The sequence below is a fragment of the Cavia porcellus genome, unplaced genomic scaffold (genome assembly GCF_034190915.1).
Source record: "Cavia porcellus strain 051 isolate PalLab524CR breed Dunkin Hartley unplaced genomic scaffold, mCavPor4.1 scaffold_30, whole genome shotgun sequence".
In the NCBI taxonomy this organism is placed as follows: domain Eukaryota; kingdom Metazoa; phylum Chordata; class Mammalia; order Rodentia; family Caviidae; genus Cavia; species Cavia porcellus.
The window spans coordinates 22378208-22405766 of record NW_026947513.1 but is presented as its reverse complement, the minus strand read 5'-3'; the positions used below and the strand labels follow the sequence as shown (position 1 = coordinate 22405766).

Genomic DNA, 27559 nt, shown 5'->3' with positions numbered 1-27559 from the left:
TATAGCTTTTGTTTTCATGGTTGTTCTTATTTACCTGCATAATCTAAATCATTTAATAGGAAACATGCATCTGATTTGAAGGTAGTTTCTGGTAAGTGTCTTGGGGAGCAAGCATAAGCAATCCTTTAAGGTGCCCCTTCCCTTTCCTTCCTTACCTTTGGTTTTTACTTAGTGTGATCATAGACACTTTTGAAGAACAAATTAAAGATCTGGACTATCTCCTCCCAAAGAAATACTTGTGCAAACCATAGACCTCCCATCGGCTGCGCGGTTTTTTGGCTGAACTCTACTTTGGCCATTCTGGAAGGCTAAGAAGGGCCTTTCCACTGCTTGGATCTGCTTAATCTGGGGAAGCAGCTGTTCTGCCTCTTTTAATATTCCCTTCAGAAGATTGGGAATGTTGCAGTGAGTTAAATAGTGTGTGGTTTCCAGGGTCCTCATCAGTTCACATAACCCAGCCTTTCAAAGAATTTTACATTTTTTCTGTAGTTGTCAGTTTAGTTTAAACATATTTTGAAACTTATGTTCTGTGACAGTTGGTTGAAAATTGGCTTAGAGCCTCCAGCTTTTAGTCTGTCTAGTAATCACCGTTCTTCTACATAATTTATGTACTCATGTCTTCTGAAAAGAAGTTAAATTGAAGTAAGCATTTTTCCCTCCTTGCAACATCTCTAATCAGAGTTTAAGCCCCTTCCAGGCCATTTTCCTCACCATGTATAAAAAACAAAAACCACTTGACTTCAGTGAGCGTTGTCACTTGGGAGTGGCATTCCAGGCAAAACCTTTCACCTTACTCCAATCAAAGGTTCCTCCAAGAAGAGGTTCAAGGAAACGCTGAATACTTCCTGTCGTCACATGAGCATGCTAACTAAAGGGTCAGGGCAGATCTACTTCTTCAATCTTTTGGGATTTTCTTCGCCTGAAAGATTCCTCTAAATAAATTTTCTGTTCAAAAGATAGTCATAAAGCACAAAGGAAGCTAATAAATGGTCAACGAACGTTTCTTTAAAGAAAAAAATCATGAATGCCATTGGCCGCCAAGCAGATGTTTGGCTTTGAAAAGACTTACAAACTGTTAATGAATGTTGTCCCTGTATTTGCTTCCAAGAAAATCTGAAGAAATGTTGGAAATGTTGAAAGAATCATTCTTTCATGCAAGTATGGCTAAAGGAGGATACAGTGAATAAATTTTATAGCTTAATAAAATGCCTGTATTTTTCCTTTAATATAATAATCATCTACTCAGCCCTGCCCATCTCATTTGCTGTCCCACCTCTACTGAGGTCTTTTGGAGGAATTACTTAGCCATGTGAGAACCTTGTAGTCAGTGCCTATGTGCTGCACCAGAGAAGTCCCTCTCTGGCAGTAAAGTAGCTAAAAAAAAATGTGAGAAATCTAAATGTTGCCAAATTCTGCTATTATTCAGCACTGTCTAGGTTTAGGTGTAATTCTTGGTAAACAAACCACTATCTCCAGATCACTCAACCCCACTCACACATACACATTTGCACACTTCTCTAACAGAGGTACAGGTAGATAATTCTGAAAAACAAGACATAAAGCATAAGTGTACACTCTGAATTTTCACAAAATTGTTCGCTTCTCAGCCAAACATGACCAGTAACCCTACCAACTCCTTTATGCTTCCTTTCATTATGAGTATCCCAAGAATAACTATCTTGGCTTCTGTCATTATCCTTCTTCAATTATGTATTATTCAATTTAATCTTTTTCTGTTTTGTATTTTACTAACTTTGAATATACATACTTATCTCCAACAACAGCATTCACATTCTCGGTGATTTTTTTTTAGCAGTTTTTTGTGCTTTTTTTGTTGTTTTGGTTGGGGGATGGTTGTTTTCTGGAGTCAAGATCTCGCTGTGCAATTCAGGCTGGCCTTGAGCTTAGTTATGTAGCCTAGGCTGTCCCAAACTTACTGCAGTCCTCCTAATTCTCCAAGAGGAAAGGAGTACTTCATGGAGCAGGTACAGGCTCTTACTATTCAACTCTTGGACAGTAGCTCAATAAAAGTCCTTAAATTAATAATTCTTAGGGGCAATGAGAAAGTCCTGAGGTTGTCTACTTTCTTTCCTTATATTTTTCCACAAAAAGAAAAAATCACCATACCACTACATTTTGCTTCAGTGCTGAGTAGATGAGTGACACCTGAATGTTCATACCAGCTCCATACGCTAGTCCACCTACCTCACTGATGCCACTGGACTGGGCCACTCCTCTCCTAGCACAGAGCATCTGGAACTTCCCTGAGGCCTTTCCCCCAAAGGTTGCTGCTTGCCTGTCTATGTATGGTGCAACTACCATCTGAGTCATCTTTGAAACCACCTTTATTCTGAACCACTCATCCACCCAGGTGTCCTTTCTTGTCATGGCCCTCATCCTAGGTCAGATATACATATATATATATATATATATATATATATATATATATATGTTAAACACTTTCGTCCAATCCAAATTATTGTTTTACGCATTGTTTCTAGCATGTTCTTCTGTTGTTTCGAGCTAGCTGTGCCATTAAAACTTTTCACTTATGACATACAAGGGCACCAAGCATCCAACTCTCATCCATTCTGAATATACCTATTTTTTCCCTTGGGAAAGTAGCTGTTTCCTTCTCCACCTAATAATTTTTTTACCTGTCATTCCCACCCATTCTTGGAAGTCTGGAATATCCAGTGTTCTTTGCACAGTTCCCCTATCTGATTAAATACATTTTGCTTCCTAATAGCAAATGGTCGAAATAAGTGAGAGTGACAATGACAGTGTCATGGGATAATGAGATGAATTTCTCTTTCTTGGGCAATTTTCTTTTTTTTCAGTTATGCTACCATTTGTACATCACTTTGTGCTGTGTACAGTGCTATAGTCAGCATAACTAGGCGATTGTTTTTAAAGCAAATGAACATCAGCTTCATGGACAAACTGTGTTCTCTGGTAAACACTATAATAAAGTATCTCCTGCGAGTTTTCTCTTTGTGCCTTTATAAGATGTATTTGCCAGTTGGCAATTTGAAATGTCTACACATATACCTAATCTGAACAGTCCATATTTAAAATATTATCTGAACACTGTAATTGAAGGCATTAGTTTACCTATATAACTACATAAATTCCACAAAAGAAAAGTTTATATCTAAAATGCATTGAAGAAAGGCTTTTTAAAGTACCTTTCCCATTTCCCTCTAGAAAGGCTATCTGTATTTTATGCCCCTTTATTATAATGTCTCTGATGCCTGTGACTATACAGGATACCAACAGATATTTGTTTTGGAGACTAGGAAAGTGCTCACGCATCAGTCATTTGAATAGCACAGTTCTCTGACCTAGAAGTGGTTGAATGTTCCATTATGTACTGTATGTTAAGTATCATTTTAAGGGTTTGCTATATAAGCTGCTGTTTTCATTCCAGTAATAAATTCATGATGAGATCCTATCAGAGTTCGAGTGTTTATGTAATTCAGGTATATGTAACAATTTTTGCCATACTTGAATTCCTTTTCAGTTTAAAACCTTATAAATGAACCTAATAAATTTTAGTTCAAAAAGTTACAAGTAAGATCTTATAAGTTCAATTTTTCTTGTTTTTGTGATTTCTTTTTTAGTAGGATATGACTCAATGAGGGATAGTCTGGTATTCACAGGAGAGACCTTAGGAAGTTTGTTGAAAAAAGAAAGTACAGCAGATCCTGATCTCTTAAAACAGTCATTAGAAGTGGACCTCAGGCTTAGTAATTAACAAGAGTTGGTTACTCTGTAAAACACTTCAAGATAATTATATTCCTCCATGTTCTTGATTTTTTTCCTTTTCATAGGTAGTCAAAAAGAATACAATAATTTAACTGGATTATGTTTTTAGAGAAATGAGCTAAAAAAAAAAAAAGACCTTATACATCAGATTGTACCAATAAGATAATATTATAAGTCTTTTGGGTACCTATGAAAAATCCCTGAAATTATTCTTTATTACATGTCTGTGTATGTACTTGTACATAAGACCTTTACCCATATCCCATTCAGCAAGGCGATTCATTTAGCTAATCCCATTAAAGGACTGCAAAACAAGCCTCATATAAGATGGACCACCTATATACTTTTTAGCTTAAGTGGTAAAAAGTTCCAGGGCTCTGATCTAATGTTCACAAGCCCTGAGAGTTACTACATAGCAAATAAGAAAAATAATGAATAACATGTGTAGAAACGGCAGCCAGAATAATATTTAAAAAGCACATTGCATTGTATTATGTTTTTATATTATCTATTATATCCACCCTTTTGACTTGACCGATTCTGTTCTGTCATGTCACATTTGGTTTTACTCTCTTCCAAAAAAGCAATAAGAACAGTGGGAGCAATGAAACCCAAAATGTGTAATAGTCACTGTACAAAAGAGAGGAAAAGAAAATGCTCTAAACTATATAACTGCATGTATATTTAAATGTATAAGACAGAAAATGATATCACAGAGTTCTAATGGATCATTGAACAGAACTGTTTGCAGTATCATTGCTGGAATGTCCACTCTACAAACTTTAATTCTGTGACTTGAACAATTATTTCTAAGATGGCAATATGTAATCTATTAACTAGTGATTTCCTACTGCGCATTTTTTTTCTTCTGTAAATCTGTATAACTTGTACCCTTCACTGTTTTTTTTTCTTTTCTTTTCTCCTTAAATAAAAATTTAAAAAAAAAAAAAAAAAAAAAAAAAAAAAAAAAAAAGCACATTGCATTCGTATGCGCATAGGTTGCAGCACTAGGACCACCCTCTGTTTGTGGAGCCACAGGGAAGGAAAGCAAGTCTTTATGGTACACAGTAGAGACGCTGTTCTTTTCTTTCTTTCTTTCTTTCTTTCTTTTTTTGGTTTTTTGTTGGTTAGTTTGGGTTTTTTTTCTTTTATTTAGTAGAAAAATGTAAAACAACATTTCATAACAAAAGAATAGGACAACAATAATTAATACATCACATGTTGTTATCTTTAGTTTCTCAGGGTACAACATTTGGGCATAAAACTTTCTCCAATCAACATTCAGCACAACTCTCCTTTTTAATGAACTAAAAGACACTGATAGTACAACTGATTTGGATTTTTTCCCTTTTCCTTTCTGTCCTTTCCCGTCATCATCCTAGTTCTTTTTTTCTATTGAACAATGTCTTCCCATTTGACAATATCTATTGTACATTTTAGACCTTATTTACTCTTTCAATTTCTCACACAAGGAAGACAATGACGATGTTTACACATGTGAGTCTGATTTATTCCACCGTAGTTCTTTTGTACAGGGCCTCATCTCTCCAAGAAGAAAAAGCACAAGTGAAAAATAAGAGAACTTTTGGTACTTGGAAAGTTTAAGGCTTAGATTTTCTCGGCTGTGTATGTGTGGTTTTTGATAAGCACTGGGGTTATTGTGGATTATTATGGGAATTGTGCAGATACAAAAAGAAGTGTACAAAAGTCAAAGTAAATAAACTAATGAGCAGAGTATCCCTTTTAAAAGATGGAAACACGGCAGTAGAAAGGAATGTATTCTAACAAAATTTATTACATGCTATTTCTTTTACCTGCAATGAGCTGTCAAAATGGATGCTTTGAACATAGTAAAGGTTGAGTATCCAGTATTTAAAATACTTAAGGCCAGAAAGTTTCCAATTTTGATTTTTCTTTCTTCAGATTTTGGAATGTTTGCTTATATTATAAGATGTCTTGGGGATGGGCCTCAAGTCTAAACATGAAATAAGTTTCACATACACCTTAACAAGTATGTGAAATTGCTTAACTTGGTTTGTTTCTGCGCTATTTTTTTGCAGTACTGGGAATTGAACTAAAGAGCCTCGCACATGTTACCCAAGCAGTCTTCCACTGAACTGCATCCCCAACCCTTTTATTTTATTTTGAGACAGGGTCTCCCTAAGTTGCCTAAGCTAGAATCAAACTTTCAATTCTCCCTCAGCCTCCTAAGTAGCTGAAAACACACAATATTTTTAGTGTGCCTGTGTTTTGACTTCGATGTATCACATGACATCATTCCTGTGGTGCTTCTTAAAGTAATTAAATATTTTGTAAGTCATTGAAATAATGTAGTGCAAGTTTTGTTAGAAAAACCAATTGTAATGTTTTGCTAGCTCTTTGTCAGAATAATAAAGAAGGAAAGATTTATTTTGGCTCACGGTTTCAGAGTTTTCAGTACATGACCTGCTGGCTGCTTTGCTATGGCCTGTCACGGTGAGGCAGAGCATCATGGGGGAAGGGTGTGAGGGAGCAAAGCTGTTCATCTCATCTCAGCCAAGAAGCAAAAAGAGCAAGAGAGCGTGAACTGACGGCTTACCTCTCTCCAGTCTCCTTACATCCAGGTTGCCAATCTGTGGGATGCTGCACCCACATTCAGGGTGGGTCTGCTCCCTGCAGTTCACCATCCCCTAAGCCAGTCATCTATGGAAACCCTCTCAGATACACACCTCCAAAAACTGTAATTTTCTAATTTCTGAGATTTTCTCTATTCAGTCAGGTTGAGTGTCAAGATTAACCATTGCAAATGATCTAGAAAGATTTTGAGTTGCAAGAAACATTTGCTGTTGAAATTTACTGTAAGATAACTATAAATGGGCACAAAGAATTATTACATGCTGGTTTCCACTTTAGTGAAACAAACCATGTATTGTTCCTTGTAAATCAAGTTTCTCCAACAAAAATACGCAGAATTTCAACCAGCAAACTTCTTGCAGGATGAGAGGTTCTTTGTCCTTCATCACAAGTTTGTATATTCATATTTTGACTTAAATGTTCTATGAATATATATTTCATTTTTAATGAACTCCCATTTAAACCCAACATCTTTGTTTAGCAATCAGCTTTTATTGCAAATCCATCAAAAATGAAGACTTCCTCTGTTTCTTGAATTTTCTTCTAAGCCTGTCAGCTTGGTAGTGGCAGCAGATCCCTTGTGGGTAGAAAAGTGTGCTGTGGGGAGTGTTTCTCACTACATCATCATTTTTAATAGGCATTGTTCTTGCTAAGGGTGCTGCTACTCCTTGCTTTCTATATCCGAGTTAGCTGTCCACTTAGAATTGTAATCACCATGAAGAAAGAGAGCAAAGTTTAGTCCAACTCTTCTGATGCTGCTTTCAGTCACTAACACTAGTTTACGACTCAGGTTCACTTCATGAAGAAAGTACCACCATGCCCAAGCTCCATGGGTTCCATGGTGTGACTTCATAGTGTATTTACACCGTGAGCCTGTGAAAGGCAATTTGATAAATGTTTTCAAATGCTTTTCTCTTTTCCTGCACGTTTCCCATTTGCTTTCTAGAACATGTGTTGGGGAGCATTCTTTCTTGACATTTACTAAATGTCAGCTACAGTCTGTGTTTAAAACATTGGCCTAGAGCCAGTAGACTTACCAATTTATATTAGCCTGTTAAGAAAAATTAAATAAAATGTGAAAATGAAATGAAAATTGCTTCAAAGAAAAATGGAGGCCAGCAGTGAAATAGCCCATTAATGGGCTGTTACTCATTCATTCCCTTGCTGAGTTCACAGTTGTGTCATTTTGTACCATTGCCAGGACCCTGAAAGGAAATCCAAAGAAAAAATTAAAAATAATTCTTTCATATAGCAACCATTTATTGAGTAGGTCCTCTGAATCAGACACTAAGAATACAAAGAAGAGCCTGATTTGATCTGCAAGCAACTCACAGGATCATGCAGTGGTTCTCCAACTTAAATAAAAGCCATACCTGCTCTGGCGCATCCCATTGGTATGGAGACTGGGGCCTACTTAAAGGCATGCCTTTGTACAGATATTCTCTGCTAGGAATTTTTCCTACACAAATAATCAGGAAAATGTGCAAAGATGTATTGATTCCTTTAGAGTAATCGTCCTCCTTTCAAAATAGAATAATAAATGATTTGCTACATGTCTCAGCAGGTGTTTAAAAGACACCTATGTTACTTACAACTGATAAGGAATTTAGCACTGAGATATGTTTCCCGTGTCCGGTAACATTGTGTATGTCAGTTGTTTCTTACTGTTTAATTATTGTCTTAATAGTTGACTGAACCACTTCATCATGTAATCTTCCTGTCTTTATAATTTCTAGTACAGCATATTTTCCTTAAAATGGCAACCAGGTTGATAGAACTAAACATTTTTAAATTTTCAACTCTTTCAAAAGGTGATATGTTGGGGCTGGGGATTTAGCTCACTGGCATAAGCGCCTGCCTTGCAAGCAGGCAGTCATGAGTTCAATCCCTGGTACCGATAAAAACGAAAAAGACAAAAAAAAAAAAAAAAGATGATATGTTAATTGCATGGATATGTTCTGTCTTGGAATTCTTCTGTCGTTGTTTTGGAATTTATTTCTTAAGTGGCTTTTAGAAGTCTGTGAAAATTTTTCCAAATGTAATACTAGCGATTTTAGTGTTGTTGCTGATGTCTTTTATTCCTGATCCACATTTATATAAAAGGTTGCTTGATGGCTACATGAGTGTTTGGAAGAAAAATGAAGCACTGTCACCATGGTGACAGAGAACAGCTTGAAAGGTTAGACAACTTTCTGTCATTAATTTTAAAGGTTTTAATTTTTTTAAGCATATACTACCTTATCTAAGACCAGCTTTCAAGCACTCAGAACTTTTACTTTCCAGGTACTATGTGTAGGATTTACTTAGTATTTTGACTGCTCTCCAGTAGTTTTTGACCTTCTGTTTATTCACAAGTGAATAATTATTTAATGTTTTTTATTGGGAAGTAATGGAATCTCTAACAAAAATGTTATTTTTGACTAATGTAAACCAAACATTCTAGTAAGCTAGTTTTAGTATTATATCTTTTATCCTTAGCTCTGAAGGCTTTATTTATTTTCCTTAAAATGGCAACCAGGTTGATAGAACTGAACATTTTTTAACCTTTCAACTCTTTCATAATGGTTCTTCATTCATTTGGAATGAACTAGTCATATTCATCTTTTGGAGGTTTTTTATCCTTTAAAACAATGGTATTTCTCTTTTCAGAAACCAGAAGTAATTGATAATCTGTTCTAATTTTTAAGGGTTTCTCCTCTACAAAAGTCTGAGGTTGTTGAGATGGTTAAGAAGCAAGTCAAAGTCATAACACTTGCAATTGGTGATGGAGCAAACGATGTCAGCATGATCCAGACAGCCCACGTGGGTGTTGGGATAAGTGGCAATGAAGGCTTGCAGGCAGCTAATTCTTCTGATTACTCCATAGCTCAGGTAAAGTGCTGCAAAACGTCCTGTGCCTTTCGGTCAGCCCACACTGTGAAGAGGGAAATACTAATTTGTTTCCATTCTTTTTCTAGTTCAAGTATCTAAAGAATTTATTGATGGTTCATGGTGCCTGGAACTATAACAGAGTCTCTAAGTGCATCCTGTACTGCTTCTACAAGAATATAGTCCTTTATATTATTGAGGTAATACATTAAGTTTAAAATCCTTGTCACTTGCATACATATGTAAAGAAATTTTTCATGAAGTATTTTCTCACTGTTTGCATTAATGCTTCATTTACTCAGTTCTTATAACTTCCTAAGCATGTTAAAAGAAAATTTTGCCAGCCATGGAGAATAATTAAATGTTTACATTCTGGCTAAAAATGTTACTTGCTAATGAGGTAAGTGTTTAATTTTTAAAAGACTGCAAACTATAATTTATAAAACTCAGAAACAAAGAAAACAATATATTGTTGAAAGCTGATGGATATATGGAAGTTTATATCTAAAAAGAAAAGTAATGATCTCCATCAACACAAAAAACAAAAAGTGTATGTCAAAATGAAGAGAAAGGAAGAAAAGTAAAGAGATGATAAACACAAAACCAAGGATAAGTGCCCTAGTTCTGGGGGAGTCAGAAATAAAACCAGAAGCGTACCTAGTAGCTTTGCTAGAATTGGTCATCTGTTACATGTTTCAAAACCTAGATCTGTGATCCATACTAGATGCCAGGCGCCAGGATTAGTGTAGCAACTACAAAGTAAATCAAGCACAGTTCCTGTCCTCCGGGAGCTTGCCAACTGCAGAAGACATGCAGGCAATTGTCAATTTTCTGGAAGCCATGTTAGCAAAACTAATGCTAAAATTAGAACCTGGATTGATTTTTAATACTGTATTTGATTAACCTATAATATTCAAAATGTTATCATTTTCAACGATAATGACTGTAAGAATTATTATTTTTTATATTCTTTACTTCTTCTGAGTGTTCAGAATCTGATGTGCTCTTGACATTTGCGGCTCCTATTGGACAAGGGACAGGTATTCTAGAGCTCTGCATAGCCAGTGGCTGCCACGCTAGACAGCATAGCGCTAGTGACCTGAAGACACTAAAGAAATTACCTACTTTTTCTGGCATTGAGCCATTCGCTCAGCAGCATCAGTGTTTGTTATAATGAAACGAGATGTGACCACTTGGATGTGCCACTTGCATTTTGGTAGAGCATGGCAAGGAGCTCCAGTAGCTCATCAAGAGAATGCTCCATCTTCCATTCCTGAAGGAAGCCACCCACGCTCTCGTAAATCTGCTGAGGGCTCCCCTACACGTGTTTGTCTGGGCCACTTTGCCCTCTATTCTGTTGACTGTTTCTACACATCTATCAGAAAAGGACATGTCCAAGCCATTTGCTGTATGGAAATAAGACCCCGTATTTTAGAGCAAAGAAGGAACACTGTAAACAGACAAATTAGTAGATTACATGTCTCCCGTGCTCACTGAGGACTCCTGTAAGTTTGACTTAGCTGTTCTTTATACCTCTGCCAAATTGTCGATCTCCTTATTAAAGTGTTGCCTATGCAGAATCCCTGATTTACACGGAAACATAAAAAGGACACTTCATGAACTTTATCATTCATTACTGATAGATTTGGTGTGAGAAAAAAGTCTGTGTTTTAAAGGCAAAATACACTTCCAAAATAGTTCACATAAAAAAAATTCTGTTCAATGTGTAATTTTCTGATTTTTTTCAAAATTATTTTTCATTGCCAGTCACTGTTTATCTGACTTTTCCGAAATCTTCTTCTTATCCCAAAACACATTCAAAATAATAGTACACTGTCCATTTAACAAACTTTTGAAGACTTTAAGGTAGGAGTTTAAAATCACTGCCACCAGTAAATATACTTATAAATTTAATTTTTTAAAGTGATGCAAGTTGAGATTTTAAATCTAGATTGAGAAGTGCTTTTTTAAAATCTAGGTTATCAGCAATGAAATGAGCAAAATTTATGTACTGATGGGAAAAATACAATATGTTAAACTGAATGAAAAGTAAACGGGCACACTATATTTCAAACCCAGAATTATATGCTTTGTGGTAGATTACCTCTAAATTTCATTTGGCTTTTAATTTCAAGCCTCTTCATGAGGTATTTAACACTGATCATATTCTTTACACATTGAAAAGGAAGTGAGTTCTAAACTTTACTATAAAATCTCATTTTTATTTTTCTTTTTAGCACTTTATGGAACGTATTTTGAATATAATTCAACTGTCTTGGAAATGAATTGAGCTTTTAAATCAATTCCCAGATACCTAACTTTTGCCAGCTAAAACAAGTCCTGCAGATGTTAATGGCTCATGTCAATACTGTGAATGAATAGACAGAAAATACATCACTGAATGTCTCTAGTGAGGACAACTGCCAGTCTCCAGTCTGTCCTTTCAGTTTTTTGTGCTGATCAAGCGTGGGAGCAGAGAACTCATTGACTATTTGTAAGCTGCTGTTTAATATGCAGAAATGCTCCATCAGGAAAATGTCTGTGAAGCTTTAACTGCCACGCCTCTGCAGGGAGATGGAATTTAGAAAATAATACCAGGAGCGAGCAGCAGGTCTAAAGTTTCTTTACTAATAAAGAAATAGTGTTGAACACTGTGGGTTTTATAGATTATTTGCAAAACTGCTTTCCCATCATTGTATTGCCAGGAATATCACTCCCAGCCCCTCCATTACCATGAAGTACAGGCCCACAAATAAATAAAAACTTAGTAGGTGGGGGTGGGAAGGTCTGTAGAAGCTGCCTAACTGCAGCTCTAGGTGTTTGCTTAAATTACTGGCTCTTTCTAAAAAAATTCTCTTATTTCTCTGAAACATCTGACTACTTCCTAGCAAAATAAGACTCTTTTTTTCCCCAATGATCAGTTACATCCAAAACTCCCAAACAATGTAGTGGTTCTAATTTCCAGAAGCTTTACATCAGTAAAGTAGTACTTTTCCAGGAATGCTGGAGATGGATTTCCTGTGAATTTAAATAATATATACACCTCCCTAGAAGGGCTGGTGTTTTCTTTCTTTATCCATGGCCTTGAGTCCAAGGAGGAACTTTTATTTGTTTATGGTAAATTGGGTGTTGTCTTATTTAGCATGGGATATGTTCCTAATATATCATTTAACCATCAATCTCAAACTAACCTGGAAACAACCTTCGAGTGAACCACTTCATTCCTAAAGATCTTCTCTTTCTCCTTTAAGATGAGTAAACTTGAATGCCAAAATATTTGTATGAAGATGTAGGGTTGTGTATTGAAAAGTTTTATCAAGTCATGTCTTTCTCATTTCACAAAAAGAAATTAAAATACAAATTTTTAAAATGCAGAGAGTAAATTTCTAAAAACATATTCACCTGCCTTTCAAGTAGGATATGTTAGCTTGCTACTTAAAATTTTTCTAACATAAAGCAGTTAATTTATGCATTTTAAAAATACTTTGACTCATTCATGTTTGCTTGCAATTTATTTTGAATTTGAAACTTTCTGTATGTATTCGTTGATTTGAGGTAAGGTCTTAAATTTAAAGTACCTTTGAGTCAGCACCAAATGTTATATACAATCCAGGCTGGGATCATCACTCAGATCATTTGCCTAGCATTGCCTAGCTCTGAGTTCGATCCCCAGCACTGAAAACAACATGAAAAATAAAAAGAAATCAAATGTTAATGTACGAAGAAGCTAAGGCACCATTCCTATTTGCAAATGCTTACCCATACACGATTTATTATTATGTATTTTTATTATGTATTATGTATGATAAACATAAAAGATATGTTTATCAAGGAATGTTGATATATATATATATATATATATATATATATATGAATCCCATCTTAATCCTTTTTATTTCCCCATACACAGATTTATTAACATAAACTTACACAATGTGAATAACTGCAAAAGCACTTGGGAATTCTAACCTTTGAGCCGGATTGTGTCCATTAAGCAAATTTGATAAAGAAGAGCACCTCAGTTATCTTCAGACCAACAAAGATTGGACTGTACTTTTGTAGACTAGAAAGACCATAATTCAGAAATTGTATTTTAAAATTCCACAAGTTTCCATCATGCCGAAGAAATCTGAAAGAGGCGCTTAGAATGTATTACCACCTCACAGTTGCCATTAGGAAAATATAACCATTACCTGAAATATCACAAATACGTGTTTCCATATTTGTCCACATCTCAAAAAGTCTAACACTTCAAAAACAACAGATGCAAAATCACAATAAAGTCTATATTATCATCTTGTGTATACTCACACAGAAAAACAGGCTTAATTCCAATGAAGGTTAAAAAAAGTCTTTCAGAGTTTACATGCACAAGCAATCTGGCTCGTTGTTTATGACAAATGTTCAAAATTTTTGTGAAAGCATTTAGCAAGCCAAATAAGGATTCAGATTTGACTTGGATTCTATGTTTTTGTTATCATTAATGTGTGTTACAACTGTAACACAATTTGGACTTATTTTTCATGTGTTACCCCTGCTTTGTTTTCTTTTCCATCTCATGAAGCAGACATTCATTTTTATACATGATCAGTCGTTCCCTTCCACTATAAAAAGAAGGAGAACAGTGGAGGTGCAGAACCTGTTCATGGGGAGGCCAGCCTGGGTACATATTGATAAATGGTGAATTTGTAGCAGTTCATGCTTCCATAATGAGGTTAAATGAAACGTGAAGTGTAGCAAAGTCCTTTCCACTGTGATTCAAAAATTCACTCGAGCCACATGTCAAGCTGTTTTCCTCTAACAGTTTTGTGTTGTTATGTTGTGTTTTTGTGTTTGTGTTTGTGTAATCTCATTGCTGGAGCAGCCTTTTACTCTTCCAGGTCAACTTGATTTTTAATTATATATTAGGTCTGCTCTTAAAAACAGTAAGATAGGTATTATTGACTAACTACCACTTTAATTTACTGTATATTTTACACATGTTGGAGAAAAATTTCTCTATACTCTTTAATTTTGTTTCTAAAATTAAGGTTTTTGTAAAATATATATATGCTCTTAGAATGGTTTCAAGTTTAAAATATTTTAATAAAAACATTATGTTCTTAGAATGGTTTAGGTTTAAAATATTTTAATGTATGATTTCATATTCATTGTGATGGCAATAAGTATTAAGAAGTGTTAAAAAATTACAAACATTGATTCCTTAAATCTACTTTTAAAATTTAATTCTAATTTAAAAATTCTTCCTAAGGGAAAACAGATGTGTTGAGATGTAGTTTAGAGACATTTTGAAAAGCAAAACTAGGTAAGCTAGCCCCTAAAATAGTTAAATCCAACCTGTAAAGGTTAACAACATCTTATGGGATATGTAACATCTTAAAGGATGTGTAACAACTTAAGAAAATGCGATTTTGTATTTTAGAGGAGGAAGAGCAGCATGTGATTATTATACCATTGGTTTCAAGACAATTTGTGAATGTAGCTTAACAAACAGTATAAGTACAGCTAAAACAAGAAATTAATGATATTAAATCATCTTCTAAATTAACAGGTGTTACTTCTATAATTAAAAAAAAATCTTCAATGCATCCTGATATATTTTAAAAGGGAATTAAAGCTGTAAAAGTTTAATGTGAGTAAATATGTTCTCTTGCAGAAACAAGATTTACCTAATTTTTAAATTAATAGTTTCTTATTCATATATTTCTTTTTTAGTTAACAAGTAGGGCCAACTCTGACTTAGAGAACACCTTATGAAAGTATCCCTTTAAATTAAAAAAGTAAAGAAATGCCATTTTCAAGAGAAGAATGAGAATGACATGTCATTGCATTAGTTGAGTATAGAATGAATTCTAAGTAATGTATTGATATTTTTGTTCTAATTTAGGGATTTGGGGTTGTTTTTTTCCTAGATCTGGTTTGCCTTTGTTAATGGCTTTTCTGGACAGATCCTTTTTGAAAGATGGTGTATAGGTCTTTATAATGTGGTAAGTTTAACACACTTGATCATTCCTGTTTTATTTTCATACTCTGACAAAAAGATTTTACCCTGAATTTGGCTACTAGGTGTAATGATCAGTTTATCACTTTAGATGTTTACAGCAATGCCTCCCTTAACTCTTGGAATATTTGAGAGATCATGCAGAAAAGAGAATATGTTGAAGTACCCCGAATTATACAAAACATCTCAGAACGCTCTGGACTTCAACACCAAGGTATGAGCTGGTGTCTGGATGTGTGATCAGTAGGGCTGCTTTCTTGTTTACAAAGCTAGAGAGACGCCAATCTAAAACAGCTCGAGAATATCTGTTACGACAAGTCCTGATTCCAGGTTCTGGTAGAGTCAGAGAGGGTTTCTTGCTAGTTTTCGGTTTTATTGTGTTGCAAAATTAAAATGAAACCACTCTTTTTTGGGGCTCTCAGCACCAGTAAGCTGATCTAGCAGACTGAGGTCATTGTCCTTCTGGTCCCTGTGGCTTTCTATCTGCAGCACTGTGGGAAAAGCTCACTCTTCACAGAGTCGAGTCATCCAGGACTGACTCCAGGTGGCTTTCCATGTATAGGGGGTGAGAGTTGCTGGATCACTCTTCATTAACTTCCTGTTTGAGAAATAACTTTGTCTTCATTAGAATTTTAGGATTTTTTGTATCAGGCATTAAAACTATAGTCTTTGGGGTGTAACTCACTGATTATAATACTCAATATTTCCAAGCCTTAAAATTACAAATACAAGATAAAATATCCAAAATTTATTTAAAATCTCAAAGTTTATATAGTCTACATAACAAGTCATAGGCTTTTGTCATCCCTTGTGACCCCCTGGTAATTTATTCATTCCAAAAAAAAAAAAATCTCATTTTGTGCATAGTTTACTTTCCTGCAAGTATATAGTCTAAAATGTTTCCACTATTGTTAATAATTCATATTTCTGTTTAGAGTGAGTAGAGGTGTTAAATTATAGCAATCAAGGTAGATGTTATTTGGAATCTGTAATATCTGTGCATCTTATTAGTGTTATAAAAACCACAAATCCAATGCACTGTTACAGAATTGTTTCCATTTAGTATAGTGCATGTCCACTAGCATGTTCATTAACTGATAATTAGATGTAACTTTAATTCAGTATATTGAACTTGGGAAAGTTAATGTAGACTATTTTTAATATTTCTTAATTCAAGAAGCTTTCTGATGCTATTCGCAGCATACAGTGCTTAAAATGAAACAGGTGTCTTGGTGCTTCTAACTTCACCACCTTAAATAATAGTGTTAAGTTTATAACTAAGAGACTCAGCGTTCATGAGCACACTGCACAAATGTCCAGCTTCACACATGCATACAGTTTGAGGGCCTTCTTTTAAATAAGTGTACTTATAATTAAAATAGCAACATCCTGAAGCATCAACTTGTAGCATTGGCTATGAAAAATATTTCTGGGGGTTTCTTTTAAAATTGTTACCATTTATAATAATGTCTAAGATTCAATTGTAATGTTTTACTTTTGAATTTTAAAAAATGCATCTATCATGCCTAACTTGTATTAAATTCTACCACATTGCTATAATGCTTTCCATAACCCATGGCGGGCATTTTTAAAGATGAAAAGCTACAGTTGGAGCAGATACAGTGGACATTTGCTCTCATTTTCCTGAAAAAATTATCTGAGAGGTAGGCAGTTCCTAGTCCTACAGGTACACTATATAGTTCTCAACAGGCTGGGAGTTGTATCCACATCAGCCGCAGGTCCATCTCCCACAGTTCAGGTTTGGTGGTGTTAGCTCAGGAGCAAGCTCCCTAGCCACTAGCTTGGGTATGTCACTCTTACTTAAAAACATAAATTGCTCTTCAAGATTAGCCAGTCATGCTGTCAAAGCTGTATCATTTTGTACTCTGTACATAACAATGTGGACACAGTTTTGTGTGGCCAGAGAAGAGGTATAGCACATGGTAGATAGTTTTAATATAGCTGTATTATTTCTTGTATCTTTCACTGTTGAAAAAGTATTTTACTATCTGTAAAACCATAGGCATCAGAGCAACTCAAGTAGGTTATACAACTTCCATATCTATTTGAATATTTATAGCTTATATTTATAAGTTGCCAGCCATCTTGTATAAGGGGGCTTTCTAATGATTTCAGTGAAAATCCTTTGCATGAGTCCTTTGTGTATGTTTTAAAATTCAGGGACAAATGGCTACAAAATGCATAGTTGTATACACACTGGTTGCTGTGGGTCCCAAGTGTAGGAGCATTGTTGCCTTGAATGATGATGCTTACGTTTGTTATGGTAAAAAGGGTCGGAGGTTCTGAGGTCGTGACAGGGGTTAAAGGATTAGCATGTGACAATAAGTATCAGTCAGGAAAATGGAAAAGTAGAACTAATTTTTCTTGCACCCACCTGTGCTTTCTGTCAAATAAAAACGTGTGGTAATGACATAGTGAGGAGAAGCGGCAAAGGTTAATGAGGAACACAAGTTCAAATGTGTAATGTATCGGCGCGTAAATGGGATCATACAATCCAGGGTGGCTGGACGAGCTAACAAAGGGGATCGAGATCACAGTGGAAAATTTTGGGAGGCAAGCAACTTAATTTCTGTTGTTTGAACAGCTTAAAACTATTAATACATGCCAATTTTATTTAGCATAAGTTTTGTTTGGGAGAAGCACTTTTAAATGCAAAACTACAACTGTTCAGAGGACCGTAAGAATTCCAAACAGTTTTTCTATAACTTAATCTTTCACGTTTGTGTTAAAGAGAACCAGTGAGACTTGCTCTCGCTCCTGAAATACAACAGACATAAAAAAGCAAAAAACTACTGAATGATGTTACAATTGTATGAAACTTGGTACTGACAGATGTTTAAAATTTGTGAAAAATATGTAGTAAATTCCATCCATGGCTTAATATTACACATCTTAGTTTAAATATAGTGTGTGCATGTGTGTGTGTGTTGTGTGTGTTTCTACAACAAGAAGGAAAAACAGCATTATGACTTGTTACCATTGAAAATTTCACATTTATATTACACTGGAGAAAGAGAAAGCGATTTCTCCAAATTATAGTCCCTTTAAAAGTCTGTGCTGGAATTATGAAAATTGTCCCACAAAATCTGCGTTTATTGTTAATTCTATTTTGGGGGGGGAATTGAAACTTAGGTTTCTTGGTTTTTTAGAAAGTTGGAAAAATTTAAGTGAACCTGAAAAAACATTTTGAGAAACATAAAAATAAATAAATGACCCATGAAAGCCTAAGAGGCAGAAAGTGTCTGTCAGTTCTATTAATTCACAGTGGTGGCCCGACAGAAACACATTTTGTGAATCTAGCTCATAGATAAAAAGAAAGGTCAGAGTTCACAGAGCTAGTTTATCGCAAATGGTTCTCATGGATTTTTGTTTTCCCTCAGGTTTTCTGGGTTCATTGTTTAAATGGCCTCTTCCACTCAGTTATTCTGTTTTGGTTTCCACTAAAAGCCCTTCAGTATGGTAAGTAGGAAGGATATGAATGCTAAAAGATGACTTTTTAAATTTTTACAAAAGTAATTCCTTGTCAATATGTGTCTAAAAAACAAGTATACCCATGTTTCATATTACGATATTTTTCTTAACTCAAAATGCACACATCCAAGAAGGATACACACTTTAAAGAATTTTATTATTCCCTTGGGAACCAAGTGATTTAATATATGCAAAGTCTTTTTCCTTTACTTCTCATGTTTTCCAGACTTGCAGGGAGTTAAGTTTTAGGGCTTTTTTCATCTGTTGACATATAGTTTGAAGACAATAGTGCTAATATTTTAGGTGGTCTATTTATTATACCTACGAGGATTATATCAAGCACTTTATTTTTTATTTTTTGTATCAAGCACTTTAGATTACGCCCAGTCAGACAAGTTAGTATTTTCAAGTGAACTTGAGGTGATGTTTTAGATGCAGTTTTTAATGTTATGTTTTTAATGTTATGTTCTTGGAGTACAAGCATTGTCTCTGCTCATTTTCAAGGGAGGCATTTTATTGTCCGTTTTCAGAGATAGAGCCATAGTGTATTTCCTGTGTACATAAAAATGATTAGCCGCTTAGGAAGGGTCCCCAGAATGCGTGAGTTGGTGCTTCTGTGTCCTGCAGCAGATGGTGCCCCTGAGATGCTGGGGAAGACAGCCACCCTTTTGATGCACTAGCACAGCAAGACAGGAAAGACACACACTCCTCCCAGGATTCAGCAGTCCTTAAGTCCAGGCCACACTGCCATGTGTGAGTTCACGGTTGCCAGCAGAAGAGCAAGGGGCTGCTCTTGCCACCTACAACCCATTCTTCATAGGTAGCCGCAGGGCCCTTGTAAGTCAGAAGACAGACTGGGCACCCCTCCGTGGAAATCCACAAGGCTTACCCGGTTCCCAACCCTCCACCTCCAGCCTGCTGCTCTAGGGCGGGATACCAGGAGCTCCCCGTGGGGTGAGTGAAGAGAAAGCCGTGGTTCCTGTGCTCACAGAGACTCTGATCCACTTTCTTTATTGATTACTCAGTAAATTACAGCCACAAACAATCTTAGTTTTTAGGCCATGGGAGTGAGTTTGTTGGTTGGTTTCGGGAGTAGAATTCATATATCATAAACATCACCAGAGGTTTTAGTATATTTTATGAATATACTAAATGTCACCATCATCTAATGTCAGAATATTTTCATCACCCAATTAAAAATCCTTGTAGCCATTGGCATTCACTCTGTTTTACCCCACCTTCTCTGCAGCCCCTGAAAATCACTAATGTTTCTGTCTCCATAGAGCAGCCTGCTGTGGACACTCACATTGTAGCATGCATCAGTACCTCTCTCCTTCTGATGACCGAATAATATTTCATTCTGTAGCTGTACTGTGCTGTTTGTGTCTGTTAATTAGTTGTAGGGCATTTGGTTTATTTCTACTTTTTTAACCAATAGAATATTGAAGTCCAGGATACAATTCAGGATGGCCTGACCTTAAACAAGTTCTCTAAGACATGTCCAGTCTATTAAACTACTATTTCAACATTCTAAATTAGAAGGACATTTAATACCAAAAGTTGTTTATTCCAAGTAGCGTATAACACATCTTAGCAATGAAGAGGTGGAAAGGAATTCCCAAGGCATTTCATTTCTGGAGAGTGGATCTCAGATCACCCAGTGAGTTTTGCTGGGAAATAACCAGAACCATTCAGCTGCAGCCATTCCAGCCTGGTAGAAACTTGCTTTTTGTCCTCAAGGATGAATGACATCTAGCCTAAACTTGCTTTACCATTCTATCAGAGAGGAGTTTTAATAAGTATTCTGCCTTGCTTTTTGTTTTAAGTAAGGAGAAATTCATAGGATTGTTTCATTTATCAGTATTTTTTTAAGATGGGAGGGGAGGAGAAATATATATACGTGCAGTGTATTACAAGAGCATGTGTTCCTTGCCTCAGTAGTTCTTAAAGAGTGGTCTCTTGAATCTTGGAGATATCTGACACCTTAAAGTTGTTACAAAGTGATTGATGCCTTAGTGCAAACAATGATAGACCTGTGCTGGCTGCTATATTCTTTTTCTCTATGCACTCAGGTTTAACAGTGTCCCAGAAGAAAGCATTAGCCAATGCTTTTATTAAATTTTCACCCTTAGTTTGGCCTTGAACTCACTTTATAGCCCAAACTGACCACCACCTTGCAGTGATCCTTCTGCTTCAGCCTCCAGAGTGCTGGGATTATAAGCGTGCACCACCATACCTGGCCTCTAAGTTTGATTATAATAATACTCTTATTTGATAGAATAGGAAAGAAGACAAAAGCATCTCTGCTGCGTACCAGAATGCAAGAGCTGTGGTAGGAATGTGTCGATGAGTCCTTCCAGGCGTGAGCTGAGCCAGCCACAGAGTTTTTCATAGATAAAATTCAAGCAGAATGAAGCAATGGGTTATAGTGCAGAAAGTTCACTGATGTCTTTTAGGATTCTATACTGGTAACTAATCTTTAAAGAAATCCCCCCTCTCGCTTTTTAAGAAACTACTTACTGCATTTGAGTTAGTATCAAAGAATATCCACAATTACTCGAAATGGTTATTAAAATACTCCCCTACTCCATACATATCTCCACCATGCTGAATTTCTCTATTTTAATCAAAACAACAGAAGAGAATCCAGCTGTCTTCTATTAAACCAGACATTAAAGAAAGAAAAATGTAAAACCATGCCAACTTTCTCACTAAACTTTTTTTGTTTGGGATATTAGCTATTTTTCATAAAAATCTGTTTATGTTACCATATATTGGGTTTACTACTGTTATTTTTAGATAAAACAAGACATTTTAATGTTGTTTTAATTTCTAACTTGGTAACTGTTGATAGCTATAAACCACATAACCAAAAGCTTTTCAGGATCTGCAGTATTTTTTTCTTTGTATAAGAGGATACAGAGACCAGAAAGGAGGGATGTGGTCACCTGAATCATCCCAGTGCTGAGCTACCGTGCAGACACCACGGGTGGTGGTATACATACATGTGTCCTCAGGAGAACCGTGGGTCCCCTCTGGCTAGGGAGTCCCATTCTGCCCTTTAGGTAAAGGAACCGAGTTCCCTGGAAACTAAACATCAGTAACTCCAAGAGAACACAGTGAAAGAACTAAGCTTCGCCTGAACACATTCCAGCTCTGCTCTCCTGCTTTCCTTCCATGCTGTACTCAAGTATTGTGCTCTTCATACTGGACTTTAAATAAATACTGTTGAGTATGTACACAAATAGAGCAGTAGGTTACATATACCATAGATCTTAGAGTTTTCAGTTTTGCAGATGATTTAGTTTCTTTCATTCAATGTTTTTATCAATAATAATTACTTTGTTTTGTTAGCTACCACTTCTTCATCCAAAGCCACATTTCTTAGTCATTGCTGGCAAAATAAAACACTTTAAAATATGCCCCTAAATTCAGCCAGACCCCCAAAGACCTGTCAGTTGCTTTTATGAATCCCTTTTGGGTCGATGCCAGCAGGTTTTTGAAACAGCACGGAGGTTTCCACAACTCTTATCTGTATTGTTAGCAAACTGCCTTATCAGGGTGCAGAATCCCTTCTCTGAATGCCCCTGGCTCTAAGCTTTCCTTGAATGATTACTTACATAGATTTAATTTATTTATCTTATCACTTGAACTCAGAATTGGTGACAAGTCAGTTTTCTTCTTCACGTTGGCTGTGTTCTTTGCACACAGGTACCGTATTTGGAAATGGGAAAACCTCTGATTACCTGCTGCTAGGGAACTTCGTTTACACTGTGAGTGCTGAACTTTTTGCTCATTTGCATGTGAAACCCTCTCATCTGTGCTCATTTTATGTTCAAATTTAAATGTGTGCATTTCCAGTGCAAAAATAAATGTCTTTAAAAACGAAGGAAGATATTTTGATTGTTAAAAAATTATCTGTACATCTTTAAAATGACAGATTCAAAGATTTTAAAGGACTTTCTTTTGATTTCAGTATTTCTTTCTTACTGCTCTGTTTTCCCTGAGGTTTTTTCCCTCTTCTTTTTTCCTTCTCTTCCAATTTACTCTACTGTTATAAATATTTTTGGCTTTTCTGAATTTGTAGCAAATGCTTTCAAAGTATTCTTGGGTGGTGCACCCAGTAATTATTCTACCAGCTCATGATAACTAGAGCGAGACAGATCTCCAGGCTGTTTACATTTACAAAGGGACTCACTGTGTGTAAGTCCCTGACACCAAGCACTAGAGGAAGTGTACAGATGAGTCTCAAGTTCTTTTCACCACCAGTGAAAATCTAAATAATAATTTTAAACCATTTTTCCCTTTAATTCCCATTAAAGTCACTACTGAACACTAATGCCAGAGGTCACACATTTGGTGTCTCATAAGTTTATGCCAGCTTTCCACTCCAAATTCTGTAGCCCATGCCCTGTTCACTTGTGAGCCTCTCTCCACAGCTTCTGTACAGGAAAAGTGTATCTTCCCACATACCACGTGGCTGTTGGCACAGCTTACTCGGCTGATAGAAAAACAGTCGTATGGTGTTTAGATATCAAGTGTTGGGGACAGGGAGTGTAGCTCAGTGGTAAGACGCATGCTTAGTAGTGCACAAGGTGCTGAGTTCAGTGCCACCACCCAGGTGTGTGTGTACATGATTGTGTGGATGTATCCGTACATGTGTGTTTAAGAGGTAGGGAATCCAAATCATTCAGTAATAGAAGGATTAAGGTTTTGGCCCGTCTAAGGCTTTTCACTTTGACAACAACCCATTAAAGTTGTAAAAGGAAGCAAGAGCATGTTGGAGGGACAAGTGATTTGTCATCTTACAGTGTAAATGTAAAAACTGAGCTAAGGAAATACCTAGCTAGACATACCTAGCACAGCTAGACATTAATCAGACTATATATCACAGGTGACTGTCGGGACATTTTAAAGTGCTCGGGTCTCAGGAGAGTGTTTTCCTTTAATTTTAGGTCAAACTATAGCTCTTATTTTAGAACTTTTTTATACAGCCTAAGTTAGTTAACATTACATTTTAGTAAGAGTTTATTTCTGCAGATATTAATCCTAAATTGGCACTGGATATCCTGCTGAGAGCCCAAGTAACTCACTTTAACCTAACTTAATGGCCACTGGGGAGGGCGGTAATCACGCCCTGCTGCACCTGGGCAGCTCTGACTGACCACTTCCTGCTGCAGCCCACAGGGCCTTCATCTTTCTGTACTCGCTGGACGTGCAAAGCAAGCAACAAAGAATATAGCCCCGAAGTGTAACTCAGAACTGTCTGTCCATTATAAATCTCACTCTTAGTCATTTGATGAATTGTCACATTTATGAAACAAGTAACATTTCTCCTCTCTGTTTTAGTTTGTAGTGATAACTGTGTGCTTGAAAGCTGGATTGGAGACATCATACTGGACGTGGGTAAGTGTTTCTCTAGTCACAACCGAGAATTGTCAAATTTGCTTCACATTTTGGGTTATTTTTATTCAGTTAATGTGTTTCTTTGTGATAGTTCACAGGTTAATTATGAGTCAGTGGGGGTGAAAGAAGGGAAACTAGGGATTGTAATATGGAAATACCAAGTTAATCAAACTTAAATTGATCATCACAAGATTCTTTGGAGCCTTTCATACATTATTTCATATTGCAAGCATCCCAGGAAATGGGAACAACTTCAAACTCACATGCCTATGCAACGTTTCAAAGAAGTGTTGCAAGACTGCCGTTCTGTAGAAAACCCATCAGAAAATTACTCTGAAAACTAGTAATACTAATGAAAAAGGTGTTCTCAGACATTTATCCATACCCAGTCTAGCTGAAACAAGTTCCATTTTCAACACATTGGTTTTACAGTAAATCCGTATCCAGGCAGAGAGACTCAGTAAGCAAAAAATTAAAAGTTCTTTGCTCCAGGGAAGGATTGGCACAAGCAATTTGGATTTGACAGGCCTTGACCAGTAGGAAATGTTCTCAGAGGAGCCTAACATTGTCAGTGAGAGCATGTGGAGCAAAAATAAGAGAGACTTAAAGATGGTAACAGATTTTTTAAAAAGAATAAATACAAGAAGAAAACCACTAAAGGAGATAGCAGTTAGTTCTAAATTCTAGTACCATGAACTCATACCTGTGGTGTAACAGCTTCGCACTTAATGTTAGACCCAGTATAATGATCACACATATGCAGTTATGTCAGATTTACTGTGAATGTGATAAAATTAATAAAGGAAACTGTGAAGGTTTCACCATTAGTGTTTGTGTATTCTGTCTGTCTAGGCGTATTTTGACTTGCATTTCCTTGCTTTCCAGTTCAGCCACATAGCAATATGGGGCAGCATCGCACTCTGGGTGGTGTTTTTTGGAGTCTACTCATCTCTGTGGCCAGCTGTTCCAATGGCCCCTGATATGTCAGGAGAGGTAATGTGTCCTAAAAATTCACGGTGCAGTGAAACCATAAAAATTGGTATTCATTAATGAACTTTCATTATTTAGCATGATTTTCAATTTTGTTGAATTATATTCAGATAGCATCTTATCACATAAAAGCTATCTTTAAATTTTGCCTTTGGGTGTGATAAATCTGGAAAGAATATTTTAAACATGAACATTTAACTGAAATCTGACTTATCCTCTCATAAACATAGCTGAAACAATAAAATATGGTTGTCTGGAACATGAATCATATTAGGAATATCCATGTAGAAGATGCTATTTTAAAATGAGACTGTAAATCCACAAGTACATTTTGGATAAGAAGTCTGAGGAAATGGTGACTTTCTGCCTTTGGGACAGTCTATCATTTCTTCTGTTATCTCATGCTAAATAGGATTAAATGCACTTTTTGAGTTGTCTTAATGACATTGGTTTGGTTCTCGTTTTGTGAAAATTAGAACATGTGACATTTCAGCCTTATCATAGTCCATTTTCAATTCTGTCTCTCAGTTTCTTGTTACCCTGGTAGGAATTGAGTTATTAGGTGTTCACAGGCGAATGTCAGAAGATCTCCTTTCCTTCAGAAGAGAATCCAGCAGTAGGAAGGTTTATGATTTCAGTTTCAGGAAATTTGACATAAAATGTATAAAAGAAAATGTGGAAAACATTTCGGGATTTCCTGTGACCTCACAGTAACTCGCAAGTCTTGGTAACGTGAGCCGCGTTTCAGTACATTGTTTTACCACAGGCACAGGAACCCTTCCCAGGGTCTCCATGCATTTCTTGCCCCTAAGTACTACCAAGCACCTTTCACTTTTGACAGTCTGGTTTATAGATCATTTTCATGAAATTTTATCCGACAGCATCCTGTTTTTTATAAATTAGCAGAATGCAGACACGTTTTTAAAATTTTTTGTGGTTAAATTTATTAGAAAGAGACATTATATACCATTACAGCAAAAACAGACACATCAAGGAGCATACATCCCACCCTATGCAAAGGCATCTTTGGAAACATACTGTGAACCTTAGAAAATGTACAACATCTATTTCAAGGAGAACAGAGAGAAAGCTGTAAATGCATTTCCCCTCTTGTCTTGATTTCTGGATCCTTTCTTCCTGAGGGAAATTACACTTATGTGTGTGTGTTGGGTGTGTGTGTGTGTGTATTAAAATGGCACTTGGAAAAGCTCAGTTAATTCTTTATTTCTATCTGATGTACTCTGTCTAATCAAGGTTAGTTCTAGCCTGATATCTTTTTCATTAGACATGAGTCTTTGCCTCATTTCATCTCATTTCTCAATGTTTATTTTATTCTCAAAGTGAATAGCCCAAAAGATTTTGAGACCCTGATAGTTTAAACAACTGTGACCAACAGGTTTGTTGACAAGAACTGAGTTTTTGACCACCTACTCTAGGACAAGTGCAAAGTTTGATTGGCATTTTGCCAGCTAACTATAATTCTGCCCTTGCCTGTGGAATTCCCAGTATTACCTAAACACAAAACTTAATACCATCTCTTGAGACTTGCGGTGATGCTGTGTTTAACTCAAAGTGAAATGAATGTCAGTACTCCGTCGTGCCTTTGTTCCCTTCTAGACTTCGTAGAAGTGCTAACAGGAGTTCTGTTTCTGGTTGTTTTATCACTGCTGCAACTTTCAACAAAATGTTTAAATAGTGAGTCACTGAAAATATAAAGAATGAATTAATTTAATTGTAGGCTTCAGTAGCTTGTCCAAAGTACAAGTCTGTTTAATTTATTCAAATGAAAGGATAATACTTAAGTATATGTAGGACTTCAGTTCTCGTAAAGCATTTTGTTGTGTGTTCATATTTGTAAATGACCTCACACTACCTCCAAAATAAGAATGTAACAAGAATGCCAGTAAAATACCCAGAGACAGATAGTATCTGTTCATTGTTTCTTGGGCACTATGGTAATAGATCAAAAAAATGTAGCTATACTCAATTTTTAACATTTTTATTGTGGGTACAGAGTCACCAGCTATATTATATATAATTCAGATAATTTTAGGAAGAAATGACTACCGTTGAGTCTACAGCTCTCTAATCTTAAAATTCAATATTTCAATTAAGAATATAGCCAAATACATGTGTGCATATACATGTATACATTCTATTTCATTTTTACGTTAATATTTATATCCATATGTATATATCTTTTTTTTTTTTTGTCTTTTTCCTTTTTATCGGTACCAGGGATCAAACTCACGACTGTCTGCTTGCAAGGCAGTCGCTTATGCCGCTGAGCTAAATCCCCAGCCCCCATATGTATATATCTTAAAACTGCTGGCTATCTTTTGGGAAGCTTTTATTCTTCTTACATAACAACATATTGTTGCATTATATACGTATTGTCACGTTACAGATATAAATATAGTA

At 36.0% G+C, this 27559-nt stretch overlaps 1 protein-coding gene across 4 annotated transcripts in view; it reads left to right on the top strand.

The window, feature by feature from the left end:
• The window catches only part of Atp8a1 (ATPase phospholipid transporting 8A1), a 215491-nt gene that overhangs the window by 156860 nt on the left and 31072 nt on the right, over positions 1-27559 (top strand). For all 4 annotated transcript variants that reach the window (XM_063240470.1, XM_063240472.1, XM_063240471.1 and 1 more), the window contains 8 exons: positions 9069-9252; positions 9339-9449; positions 15162-15236; positions 15342-15464; positions 18652-18730; positions 22454-22515; positions 24092-24148; positions 25034-25141. In XM_063240470.1, coding sequence (XP_063096540.1) covers positions 9069-9252; positions 9339-9449; positions 15162-15236; positions 15342-15464; positions 18652-18730; positions 22454-22515; positions 24092-24148; positions 25034-25141 — 799 coding nt within the window. The remainder of the gene's footprint in view (positions 1-9068; positions 9253-9338; positions 9450-15161; positions 15237-15341; positions 15465-18651; positions 18731-22453; positions 22516-24091; positions 24149-25033; positions 25142-27559) is intronic.